At 41.8% G+C, this 12,471-nt stretch overlaps 1 protein-coding gene across 5 annotated transcripts in view; it reads right to left on the reverse strand.

The window, feature by feature from the left end:
* Window positions 1-12,471, reverse strand: part of ACOT9 (acyl-CoA thioesterase 9) — a 74,100-nt gene that overhangs the window by 14,892 nt on the left and 46,737 nt on the right. For all 5 annotated transcript variants that reach the window (XM_082447205.1, XM_082447203.1, XM_082447206.1 and 2 more), the window contains 6 exons: window positions 11,854-11,899; window positions 9,829-9,999; window positions 9,533-9,570; window positions 5,437-5,520; window positions 4,956-5,059; window positions 109-182 (listed from right to left, as the gene is read on the reverse strand). In XM_082447205.1, the coding sequence (XP_082303331.1) occupies window positions 109-182; window positions 4,956-5,059; window positions 5,437-5,520; window positions 9,533-9,570; window positions 9,829-9,999; window positions 11,854-11,899 (517 nt within the window). The remainder of the gene's footprint in view (window positions 1-108; window positions 183-4,955; window positions 5,060-5,436; window positions 5,521-9,532; window positions 9,571-9,828; window positions 10,000-11,853; window positions 11,900-12,471) is intronic.

Genomic DNA, 12,471 nt, shown 5'->3' on the forward strand with positions numbered 1-12,471 from the left:
TCTTAAGTCTAGGTGATGGTATCATAGAAATTTATTAAAGTCTTCTCTTCAATTTATGTATCTTTGATATCTTTCAGAATAAAGAATTAGGAAATAAAACGCAATTACCCTTTGTTTTCAGAATCACGAGCCACCATTACAAATGTCGCATCCAAAACAGGGGAAAATTCATTGTCGTGTAACTAGAGAACAAAGGAAAGAAAATGCAGATGTAAGAAATGCATTTACTGGGAAGACCTACTACAATCCTAACTGATATCACAGCCTTCGGGAAAGGCTGAAATGAGCAAAAGAGGACGAGTGCTTTCATTAACCACCATCTGCTGAGATGCCAGGCACACAACTGGGCTCTAGGGGGGAAAAGGCAGCAAGAGCAAAGAGTCTGTGGTCTAGCGGAGGAGAGAGACACCCAAAAACCCAAACAGTGCACAGTACGAGAAGTGCTGGGATGGGCAGAAACTATGGGCCTTGGAGCTGTGAGTGACTGGGACCCAAGGGCCAGGGTCACGGGGGACCTCGTGCATCACCATCATTTAAGTGTCCCACGTCTTGCAGAACGCTGGCTTTCTCCAGGCCTACCTGTCCTCCCAAAGGCACACACAGCCAGGCGGACCTCCCATCGCTCTCCCAGACATTTGTATTTCCAGGGAACTTGAGTGTGCCAACTACCAGGATGTGTTTGTTTCCTTAGCCTGGCACAGGGGCTTCCAAGAAGGGGTAAGATCAATGAGAATTCTGTGGATTAAGCTAAATATTTACAATGCAGAGGCCATTGAGATTTTAAGGTATTTTTTTTTCCCCTAGAAGTCTGTACTTCCAGGAGAGTCATATCATCAAGTCATATCATAACCTGAGGGTACAGTTGGTTCCATCCTCAACAAACCCACCACTAGTCCTCAACACCACCACCTGTTCAGGCCGTTATGAGCCTTCCCCCTCGAATTTCGGAAGAGTCTCACCAAACTTACTATGTCCCTGTCCTGTTCAAACCTTGCAAGAGGTCCTCCTTTACCCCAGCATCTGGTCTACGCCTGCTGGCATTCTATGCAAAGCCTCCACCACGGAGCCCAGATTCCACTCTAGTTGTTCACCAAACACTCCCGGCATGCCTGCACTCCTTTCTCTAGCCACAGCTAACAACTTGGAGGTTCTGAAATGTCCCATTTTGTCACCTGACCGCCTCCCCTCCACGCCTCTGCCAGATGCCTTCCTCAGGGCCACATTCCTCAAGATGCTCCTCCCCTCCCCGGCCCCAGCCCTACTCCCCAGGCAGAGTTCATCACTCCCTCCTTTGTTTGCCACCTAAGTGGAAACAAAGTCCTCTCTTGACAGCGGTTCTCAACATAAGTGAGGAAGATGTCACCCCCCGGAAGGCATCTGGAAATGTGCAGCGCTGGTGATGGTTGTCACATGAGCTGGGGGCCATCACTAGCGCAGCGAGGGGTAACCAAAGAGCTAAACAGCTCACAAGGCAGGGGACGGTCCTGCAGAACGAAGAATTTTCTCACATAGAATGCCAGTAGTGTCCCTGTTGAGAAACAGTACGTAATAATTTACTATATCATAATCATTTACTTATGTGTCTGTCTCCCTACTGCACCGAGAGCTCCTTGAGGACAAAGACCATTTTTATTCTCATTTGTTTCCCAGCAATTGACACAAAGACTGGCAGACAGCAGATACCAGATCAATGGCTGCCAACTGCCAGCGAATGAACTGAGGCAGCTAACTATTGAGCACTACTAGAGTGTGAACTCCAAGAGAATGGAACTTTCTGTTTTGCTCACTGCTGTACACCGAGCACAGACGGGGCACTCCATAAATCACTGCTAAGTCAACGTTAAATGAACGCCGTCAGGAAGTGGGCGAGGTGACTCACACCCGGATCCTGTTGTTGAGGCGCACAGAGTCGAGTGGAAGAGAAAAGACGTTCATACGCAGCTCTGCAGGGCAGAGGACAGCAGGTACCAGGAGAGAAGGTCAGAGGGAAGGAGGCGTGGGGAAGGAACAGGTACTATGAGCTGAAAAGATCAGGGAAGGCTTCGAGTATGAAGTGACCCAGAAGCACAGGTGGAATATGGATATGCAGAGCCAGAGCCCAAGGAATCCCGGCAAAGGGAAAAGTGTGCGCGAGGATGCTCATCCGCTCACCTACTGCTCACGTTCCAGTGTATTACAGTGAACATCCACTAGTGCTGAGCATCGGGGGTGCAAGGTGAACAACTCTCTACTCAGGACACTCAAGGTCTCCAGCTGTGCGCTCCAAGAAGGTGTGTGAACGGTAAGTTGGAGGGAATACAGCTGCAAAGGTAGGTTGGTGCTAGTTTATGGAGCACCTTAGATCCTAACTAGTCAAAGCAATTTAGACTTTGATCCACAGATAATGGTCATGGAAGGGTTTTGAGAAGGGAAGAGATGTGATTGAAGATCGGCTTTGGAAGATCTATCTGGAAGAAATGTGTAAAATTAACAGAGAGAGAGCAGACTACAGGCAGGCAGAGTAATTAAAAGATAGCTAAGATACTCACACAAGAGGCAGTGAGGGCTTGAATGAAACACAGAGACCAAGGGGAAGGGGAAGAAAGGACTCTGGTGAGTAGCTGTGGGTGATCAATTCACAAGACTTGGCAAAAGGCTGCACAGGAAAGGGAAAAAAAATTAAAGCTTTCACAAAGGTTTGGAGCTTGGAGAAACGGGAGGGTGGCAAAGGGGAAACCGGAGGAGGGTCAGGATCGGAAAGGAAGCTGATGCACTCAGTTTGGAACACACTGGACTTGAGGTAGCGAGAGCACACTCGGAAGAGAGATCTAACAGGAACCCCAAAAGGCAGGTCTGACGGTCAAGCCTAGAAGAGATCTGGGACCACCTCCATACTAATGATGATAAAGTTATATAATTGGCAACATTTGATTAGCGGTTACTGTGATAACAAAACAGCATCTCAGAGAAGGCAAGAAATTTGCCCACAGTCACATGGCTAATAAGCAGCAGAGCTGGGATTTGAACTTACATTTCAGCCAAACCAGAGGCAGGGTACCTATTGCCACACTCCCTCTCTGGAATAAAGGATCACTCAAGCCGTGAGTTATTAATCAAAATGGCCAATGAGAAATGCAAATTTAAAACAAAAGTCTGTACTTCTCTGACACTGATTTTCATTGGCTCTCTCTTCCCAATAATTCCTGTATCTCTTTTTCAACCTATTTGTCCAAGATTCCCTAGAAAGCAGGTCTTATGCCAGGAATCCACCGTGCATCAACCATGAAGATTAAAAAAGGGTGCGAACAAATCAGAGCAACAACTTTACAATATTTGCTTTAAAAGCAGTATTACCGTCAGTTACAGCAACATGGAAGTTAAAAAATTCAACTTTTTACATACAGCATCAAATAAAAAACTACTTACCTATTTTGACAAATAATTTTAAATACTACAGAGCAACCTTCAGACTTTTTCCAAAACGTGAAATGCTTCATAATTCCATAACAGAAAAAAATGTATCTGAATGACAGATCCACTGAATACCCTGACATAACTGAATAAGTCACTCTTAAGTAAGTTTTCACAATGAAATCTTGAACATACTCTGAATTATTTGATTTCTGTACTATTATCCTCTTTGAGGTACTTTTTCTTGACAAATTTCTTCATTTCTTTATAATAGCTATTCTGAGCTTTGCTCATTAGAGAGGCTGTTCCTAACTGCTGTAGTAATCTCAGTGACTGTTATGGGTTGAACTGTGTCCCCCAACAAGATATGTTGACGTCCTAACCCTCAGTACCTGTGCACATTACTTTATTTGGACATAGGGTTGCTGCAGATGTAATCAGGTAAGATGAGGTCACACTGGAGTAGGTGGGCCCTTAATCCAGTATCACTGATGTCCTTATAAGAAGAGAAGAGGACTCCCCTGGTGGCGCAGTGGTTGAGAATCCGCCTGCCAATGCAGGGGACACGGGTTCGATTCCTGGTCCGGGAAGATCCCACATGCCGCAGAGCAACTAAGCCCGTGCGCCACAACTACTGAGCCTGCGCTCTAGAGCTCGCAAGCCACAGCTACTGAGCCCGTGTGCTGCAACTACTGAGCCCACGCACCACAACTACTGAAGCCCGCGCACTCTAGGGGCCCACGTGCCATATCTACTGAGCCCACATGCTGCAACTATTGAAGCCCGCACGCCTAGAGCCCGTGCTCTGCAACAAGAGAAGCCACCACAATGAGAAGCCCACGCACTGCAACGAAGAGTAGCCCCCTGCTCGCCCCAACTAGAGAAGGCCCACGTGCAGCAACAAAGACCAAACGCAGCTGATAAATAAATAAATAAATAAATAAAAGAAGAGAAGAGAAGAGAAGAGACACAGACACACAAGAGAAAAATGCTATGTGATGAAGAAGGAAGAGATTGAAGTGTTACAACTACAAGCCAAGGAATGCCAAAGGGCCAGCAAACCACTAGAAGCTAGGAAGAAAGCATGGAAGGTTTCTCCCCTACAGGTTTTAGAGAGAGCATGGTCCTACTGAGACCTTGATTTTGGATTTCTAGCCTCCCAATTGTTAAGACAATTAATTTCTGTTGTTTTAAGCCACATGGTTTGTGGTACTTTGCTACAGCAGCCCTAGGAAACTAACAGTCACCAATTCCATTCATGCTTAACAGAACTCAAACTGTAGGGAAATTCTCTGGGGCAAAACTAGAAACAAGTACCTTAACATGGAGCTGTATATGATTTCAAAGTAATAAACAGTAAGCATAAACACCAAATTACGTGTCAGTCTTTGTCCAGGAGGAGGATATTAATAACACACCATCTGTATGACATGAACTTGAATTGTTTTTCTATAAATGGGTGAACTATATATCTGTCTATGGATAGACAGGTGAATAAGATTTTCTTTCACTGACACTAGCTGGTTGTATTGGAACAAGGGGGCAGTCTTAGGGCACAGACACACCTGGAACATATGCATCTTCACTTCCATGGACGTCTTCCCAACCCAACTAACATGGCCACTGAACTTGATGTCCTGTTCTGGGCTTAAGCATTTCTTACACATATCTACAAAACAGAAAAATCAACCTGAGCCCAAACCATACTCCAAATGTTCTGTACTGTAAATGGATAATTTCATTTGAAATTTTGGCAAATTCCACTATATTTCCTTTTTGTCTTCAAAACTAAAAATAATTTTTCAAAAATAATTTTTGAAAAATTAGACAATGCAAAGAATATAAAAAATAAAACTGGAATCATGCAAAACTCTTCTACCCAAAGATAATTATAATAAATATCTTGGTATATTGCAACCTAGACATTTTCATATGCACATATATACATAAAAATTCCCCCATAAAAGGAAAACATTTCCTCTAATCTCAATAATATTTTGTAATTACTAAAAATTCTAAGTATGTCTAGAAAATAATATCACTTACCAATCCTGTCCACCAGGGCTGTAACTATCGATAAAGGAGACATCTTAGCTGAATGAATTTTGTTGTGCATGTAGCAAATAAGAACTGCAGGAAAATAGAAGAGAACCAAATAAAGGAAAAGCAAAATTATTTTTTAAGATTCGCAATTTACTCCCTGAAATCCATAAAAAGTCTTGTCTGGTTTTGAAGACCTAATCCTCCATATTCCACTATGGTCTTTTCCTAGAACCAAACACTTTTTTATACATTGAAGAGATCTGGGAATCCTCTACTCTGACTGTCTGTTCAATTTTAGATTTGGTGAGGAAACTGAAGCCCAAAGCCCAGGCCCGCCAGGTGGCTTATTACTACTCAACAGAGGCACGGTGCCTAAATCAGAAAAAGACCCCAGCACATGGGTCCGACAGCATCAGACATCTTCAAAAAAGAGAAACAAATCACAGGGGCTCAGCTACCTGTTTTCCTCTTGACTCTTTCCTAATCATGAAGCTATTATTTGGCTCAGAGTTCTCCCTCCTTCCCTATATGACCCTCAGCTCCTACACCACCCTGTGGTTATCTGTGTACTTTCCATATTTTAACAAGCATTTAAAGGTGCGAAGCATGGTTCTATGTACCTTACAAATATCAACTCATTTAAAATTGTACTGTACTTCTTTAGTGGTCTCCCTGCTTGCCCTATGATTCATTCAAATTTGTATCATCGGGACTTCCCTGGTGGCACAGTGGTTAAGCATCCTCCTGCCAAAGCAGGGGACACGGGTTCGAGCCCTGGTCTGGGAAGATCCCACATGCCATGGAGCAACTAAGCCCGTGCGCCACAACTACTGAGCCTGCACTCTAGAGCCTGTGAGCCACAACTACTGAGCCTGCGTGCCACAACTACTGAAGCCCACACACCTAGAGCCCATGCTCCTCAACAAAGACAAGCCACCCCAATGGGAAGCCCGCACACCTCAACAAAGAGTAGCCCCTGCTCACTGCAACTAGAGGAAGCCCGTGCGCAGCAACGAAGACCCAACGCAGCCAAAAAGAAAAAGAATAAATAAATTTATTAAGAACAAATTTTTTATCATCAACCCTCAGGACAGGGTCTGTGCTCAATAATTATTTGTTGAGTAACAATAAACCCTTTCATCCATGCACCTGCTGAAGGATGTACTGGGGAGATGAGGGGCAAAAGGCAAGAAACTCCATTCAAAAAACTTGTGGTACCCAGAAAAGAAATCCTAAGTGTTTGACCTTCCACAGCATTAGTGGAAATGAAGACAAGAGAAAAGATGCAAGAGCTAAGAAGAAGGCAGGCTTGACAAGACTTGAATTAACTCAGGTTTCTAACTTGCATGAGTGAAGATGGTGTACCATTCACTGAGAAAGAGAATACAGCACAGGGAGAGCAGAATGGACTGTTTTCAACACGTTGAATTTGAGAAGTCCACGGCACATCCAAATGAAGATGGCCAGTAGGCAGGAGGACAAAGTGGTCTGCAACTCACAAAGCAGGCCAGGAAATGTAGCTTCTTAAGCATTCCACATACTGAGAGCAACTGAAGCACTGGGATTGAAGATTATTTATAGAGAAAGTGCAGATCCCAACAACAAAAAGGGCAGAAGACAAAACCCTGAAGATAAGTGACATTTAAAGGATCAACAGAGAAAGAGGAATCCACAAAGAAGACTGGGAAGTAGCAGCCTGAGAGGCAGGAGGAAATGTCACCAAAGCCCAAGGGTGAGTTTGACATCATTAGGAGCTTCAAAGGCGTCAGGTAAACCCTGAGAAGCACCCACGAGATCACACAGTAAGGGGGACAGTGGAGAGTCTGGCACAATCAGCTCAATGACACGGAGGAGCAGAAGCCAGAACACAAAGTTAGCTCTACAGTGAGAGAGAAAGAAAACTGGAGAGTGTTATAAGGGAAGGAGATTTTACCTATTTTTCATTGTAAGATGCAAGAGCCTTGAATATGTTTAGAAGTTAAGGGAAAAGCGAGGTTGAGAAAAGGCTTGAGATATGAGGGACATATCTTCAGGGTACGTGATAAGGCAAGTTCCTTGAAGAAATGGAAGGAATAGAATCAAGTGAACAGGTGAAAGGGCCTGGCCATCAACAGGAGGTGATGAAGAAAAACAGGGTAGTGGCAGGGGAATGTGTATATTTAGGGACACCTAAGTAAAGCAAAGTCAAGTGTGTGTGTGTGTGTGTGTGTGTGTCTGTGTGTGTGTGTGATTTTTTTTTAAAAGGCCAATAAGAATTTTAAAGCAGGTTTATTTAATCTGAAGAAAAACGTAGCTAGCCGTAAGCCTAACAATGGATTTGTGTCTCTATTTTAAAGATTATTAGAGCCTTTTTTTAAACCCATTCCCAACAGTTCAGTCCAAAAGCCATTACGTAGGAGCAAGCAAGATAGATAGCCCAGAGTCGGGTGCTAAAGCCCAAGAGGGGTCAGGAAGACATGCAGGGAGGCAATGAGCGAGATGGCCCAGCATGCCGCAGCCCGAGCACAATGACGAGGGGGACCTGGGATGGAGCAGAATCCCACTGAGGTGAGGGGAGCGTCCATGAGGGTTTCGGGGTGGCGGCAATATGAAATTGGCTACATACAGGGGAACTGATCAAATAAGTAAATGTACTACAGATAATGGAGCCAGCTGGAGAAGGGAATTACAAATGAGAAAAGGGAGGAATTAAGAATGAACCTGTGGTTGAATTAGAATTGGAACTATCAGTATGAACCCAGGGTTCCTATAGATAGACAGACAGACAGACAGGTAGGTAGGTAGACAGATAAGGAGGGAGAGACAGGGAGGGAGGAAGGAAAGGAGGGAGGGAGAGAGGGAGGAAGGAAGGAAGGAATACACATACAGGCAGGCATGTATAGATGTAAATGTACATGTACGTGCATATATTCCCCAGCTCATCCACTGAAAGCACAGAGGAATAGTGATACCCCAGCAACAATGACAACTCCCAGCACCCAGATCTTGGTTTCTAAATATCATTCTCATTAAAAAGAATCAGGGCTCCTCAGAGATTTGGCTGATTCCAGGACTAGGGCAGGGAAAGTACAAATGAGCCTAGAAATGTTCCGCCAGAAAGTGAGGAAGTGCTCAAAGAATGATGGGGACACAGCCAAAAAAAATCCACAGAAGCCAGCAAGAAGAATGAAGGGCAGTCCTGGGACAAGTTGAGCATCAAAACAGATGACAGAAATATATTATAATCCATTCAGTAAAATAGGAATCCCTGAGTCCATACTGATTTTAAAGTAATTGATAAAAGTCTAATGAAGAATGGGATATTTAAAAGGTCTCAAAGTACCTCCCTACAAGGTACTTATTAATTACAAAGGGGAAAAGAGTAACTTTACAGCAAAGAAGCCTGGAAGACACCACCTTCATCAAGGAATCAAAGTTAACATCACAGTAATGGGACAAATTAGAATTATGCACTACCTGCTAAGATGCAATAAAAACACAGCGTCCCTTCTGTGGACACTCCTGCCAAAGATGCATGTCCCAAATCTAACTTTGGGGAAGCATCAAACATACCCGAATTGAGAGAAATTCCACAAAAGAACTGGCCCATAACCTTCAAAAGTATCAAGGTCATTAAAGTCAGGGAAAGACTGAGGAACTATCCCTGACACAACAACTAAATGCAACATGTGATTCAGAACTGGATCCAGAACTGGATCCTTCTGCTATAAAGGACCTCTGGCCAAAGTTGAATGGGGTCTGAGGATTAGACTGTCTAAATATCAGTGTTAAGTTATTGATTTTGAGGGTTATATTGTGGTTATGAAGGAGAATGTCCTTGTTTGTAGGAAATACACGTGAAAATATTTGGGGGTGATGTGCATCCTGTCAGCAACATACTCTCACATGATTCAGGGGAGAACAACTCTTTGTACTCTGCAACTTTTCGGTAAATTTACTTAAATAATTATGACAATTCAGAAGTAGTAGATGCCCTTCTTTTTCTGCTCGTTTAGAATATCTCCATCTGTGCAAGTTAAAGAATAAAAAGACCCTTTCCAGACAGAGGATTCAATGTATTACTGTAAGTACCAGTTTAAAAATACTAAAATATCAGTACCTCCTAAGCTGTCAAGATCCTCAAGAATCCTGCCAAACCTGTGAAATAAAGAAAACTGTGATGAAATGAAAATCATAATGATCACCCTTTAAAAAAAATAACACTATGGGGTGATAAATATCTACTAAAATTGATTATGGTGATGGTAGCACAACTCTCTAAATATACGAAAAACCAGAGAATCACACACTTTAAATAAGTGAACAGTATGATGTGTGAATTATATCTCAGAGTTGTAATAAAGAAAGGAAATAAAATGAAAACAAATGACACAAACAGAAATAGTGCCGTGTTACCTTACAGTGTTTTGAACAGTCAAATATTTCTCTCGTAATTCAGGCTGACTGCCCAAAGGTAAGAGAACTTCAATGTAACTGTCTTTCATTCTCCTAGGTGGCAGTCCTTTCTGTGACGTAGCCAAAAAACTATGAAGTAATTTTCTTTCCTCCATTGCTTTCACGTGGTCTCTGAGAAGAAAGGACACAAGCTTCATAAAACATAGGACAGTGCTATCCCCCAACTCCAGTGACATACAGGTCAGTCAAACACCATCAAAAGAGGAAAGAGCAGGTCTGGACCTACCTCATCTCCTTTTCCTTCCCTCCCTTCCTACCTGCCACTTGGTGAAATCAAAAATTTCTCAGGCTAGTAGATAAGAAAAATACACTTATAAGTGATATAGATATATCCAAATGAACTATATATTCACCCTCATCAAAAAGTGTATTCAAAGAATAGAATCTTTGAAATGAAATTAAAAATACAGAAATGGACATAATAGAGTGTAAATATATGTACGTATATATATATCTACGCTAAAGAACAACATAGCCACTGAACTCCATATTCCCGTTTCTCACCTTGACAAGTCTCGTATTCTCTGTGCCCCAGCTCTCTCTCTCTCTGCCTTCATTTCAGGAAAGAGAGACAGAGGAGGAAAAATGGAGTATATCCAAAAGAAGTTTGGAAGGCAGAGCAAAAGGTAAAGAGGAAGAGAACATGAAAAGGAGACAGAAAGGGAAGAAAAAGAAGAGACGATTAAGGTGGAAGAAAAGAGAGAGACAAGGGGATAGGGAACTAAAATGTTGACAATATCACTAATTAAGCTGTCTTTCTAAGCTTTACTTATGAAGTATTATTGCCAGAAAAGTGTAGCCTACAAAAATATAGGGAGGGAACTGACGAACAAGTTAAATGGCACCAGGTAAATCCAGAATGTGGAACATTCAACAAGACACATGGCTTGGCCTCTTTAAAATCAAGCTCATGAGGAAAAAAAAAAGGAGGGAGGGATAACTATTATCCTAGATTAGGGGAGACTAAAGAGTCATAACCACGAAATGCAATATGCAATTGTTTACCGGATCTTGATTTTTTTTAAAAAGCTATAAAAGATATGCGGGGAACAATTGAGGAATTCTGAATATGGGTAAATAATATGCTATTAGGGAATTACTGCCAATTTCATTATGTAAGAGAATATCTTATTTGTTGGAGATGCACAACTGCTGATTTTGTTACATAGGAAAATATATTTATTTATTAGAGATGTATTGGAATATAACTGGAGCTGAAGTGTCATGATACCTTTATAGTTTAGCCAGTATATGTATATTGGCAAATCTGGAAAAATGTTCATAAGTATCCAATTCAGATAGTGGGAACAAAGGTATTCATTTCTTCTACTTTTCAGAAAATTGAAATTTTTCATATAAAGAGATAAAAAGAAGTCATTAGATAATTTTTATACCAAATAGATTACTGTTATTGTGCTTTTTCTTTTTATCTCATTTTAGCCTCAAAATTCTATGCACCAAGAGGGATATTATCCTATTTTACAGCAGGGAAATACTAAGAGAAAAGAGAAAGATTGTATGGGAGGCCTGGTTAATTGTGATCTAACAAGAAGCAGTAAAGGAGTCAGGGTGCATGAAATAGAAAAACCAGGAAACTTGGGTTCAAGTCCCAAACCTGGTACTCAATCACTCAATGTCTGAGTTTCAATCTCATCATGTGCAAAAAAGGAATAGGAACATATGTCATAAGCACGTCACAAGTTTCACTGAGAATCAGTGAGGTAATACTCCTGAATACACTTTGAAAAATGCAGAGTACGTGTAAATTACATGATTTTACGACAACAAAGCATCAACTGATGAGTATGTTGGAATGTTGATCTTCTCCCCCAAGTAAAAAAAACTCTCAACCCATTTCTGAACAAAGGGTTCCCCCCATTCCTACAGTGGGACCATCAACTGAGCCTAAACACAGCCTAGTACACCGCTTAGGGATAGAAGAACGAATAAACACAGAGCACGTACCTCCAGTTTGTGGATGCTCCTACTATCTCCCGCAACTTATCTCGAACTGAAACAAAAATAAAGAGGTCATTCCATGAAACAAAGAAAGTAAGAAATGGATTATGGCAACAAGCTCAAGAACTACGAAAAGCGATTCATGCACTCAAAAGCTTCAAAGATCCATGAATTTCCATTTAATGCCACAAAACAAACAGCTCAGGGAAGGGATCAGGCCTTTGCTTCCCGAAAACTTGAAACAACTATTGTCTCCTTAGTGCAGAAAAGAATATCCTTGTGTCAATCACTGGGATTTATATAAATAAGCAAAAAAGGATAACTCCAATTATTCATCTGCTGGGGCTGTATCAGTGTTGGCAGGAGTCCCTTTATGATGGAGATATTATGAACAGAATCCCTGCCTATCTTCTTATAGGCAGTGGGACTAAGACTAATATCAAAATTTGAATCTCACTCTAATTGATTTCTCATATATTTATACTACCCTAAATGTTAGAAAAGTTGAGGCAAGAAAAATGAAGCAAAAAAGGCAAGGCAAAAAAAAGCAGTTTAAGTTTAGTTAATGCCCATTGCCCAAAAGTGCAAGAATGAATTAGTGTGAAAAAAAATTTAAGCACTTAT

The sequence above is a fragment of the Balaenoptera physalus genome, assembly GCF_965194825.1.
Source record: "Balaenoptera physalus genome assembly, chromosome: X".
Lineage (NCBI taxonomy): Eukaryota > Metazoa > Chordata > Mammalia > Artiodactyla > Balaenopteridae > Balaenoptera > Balaenoptera physalus.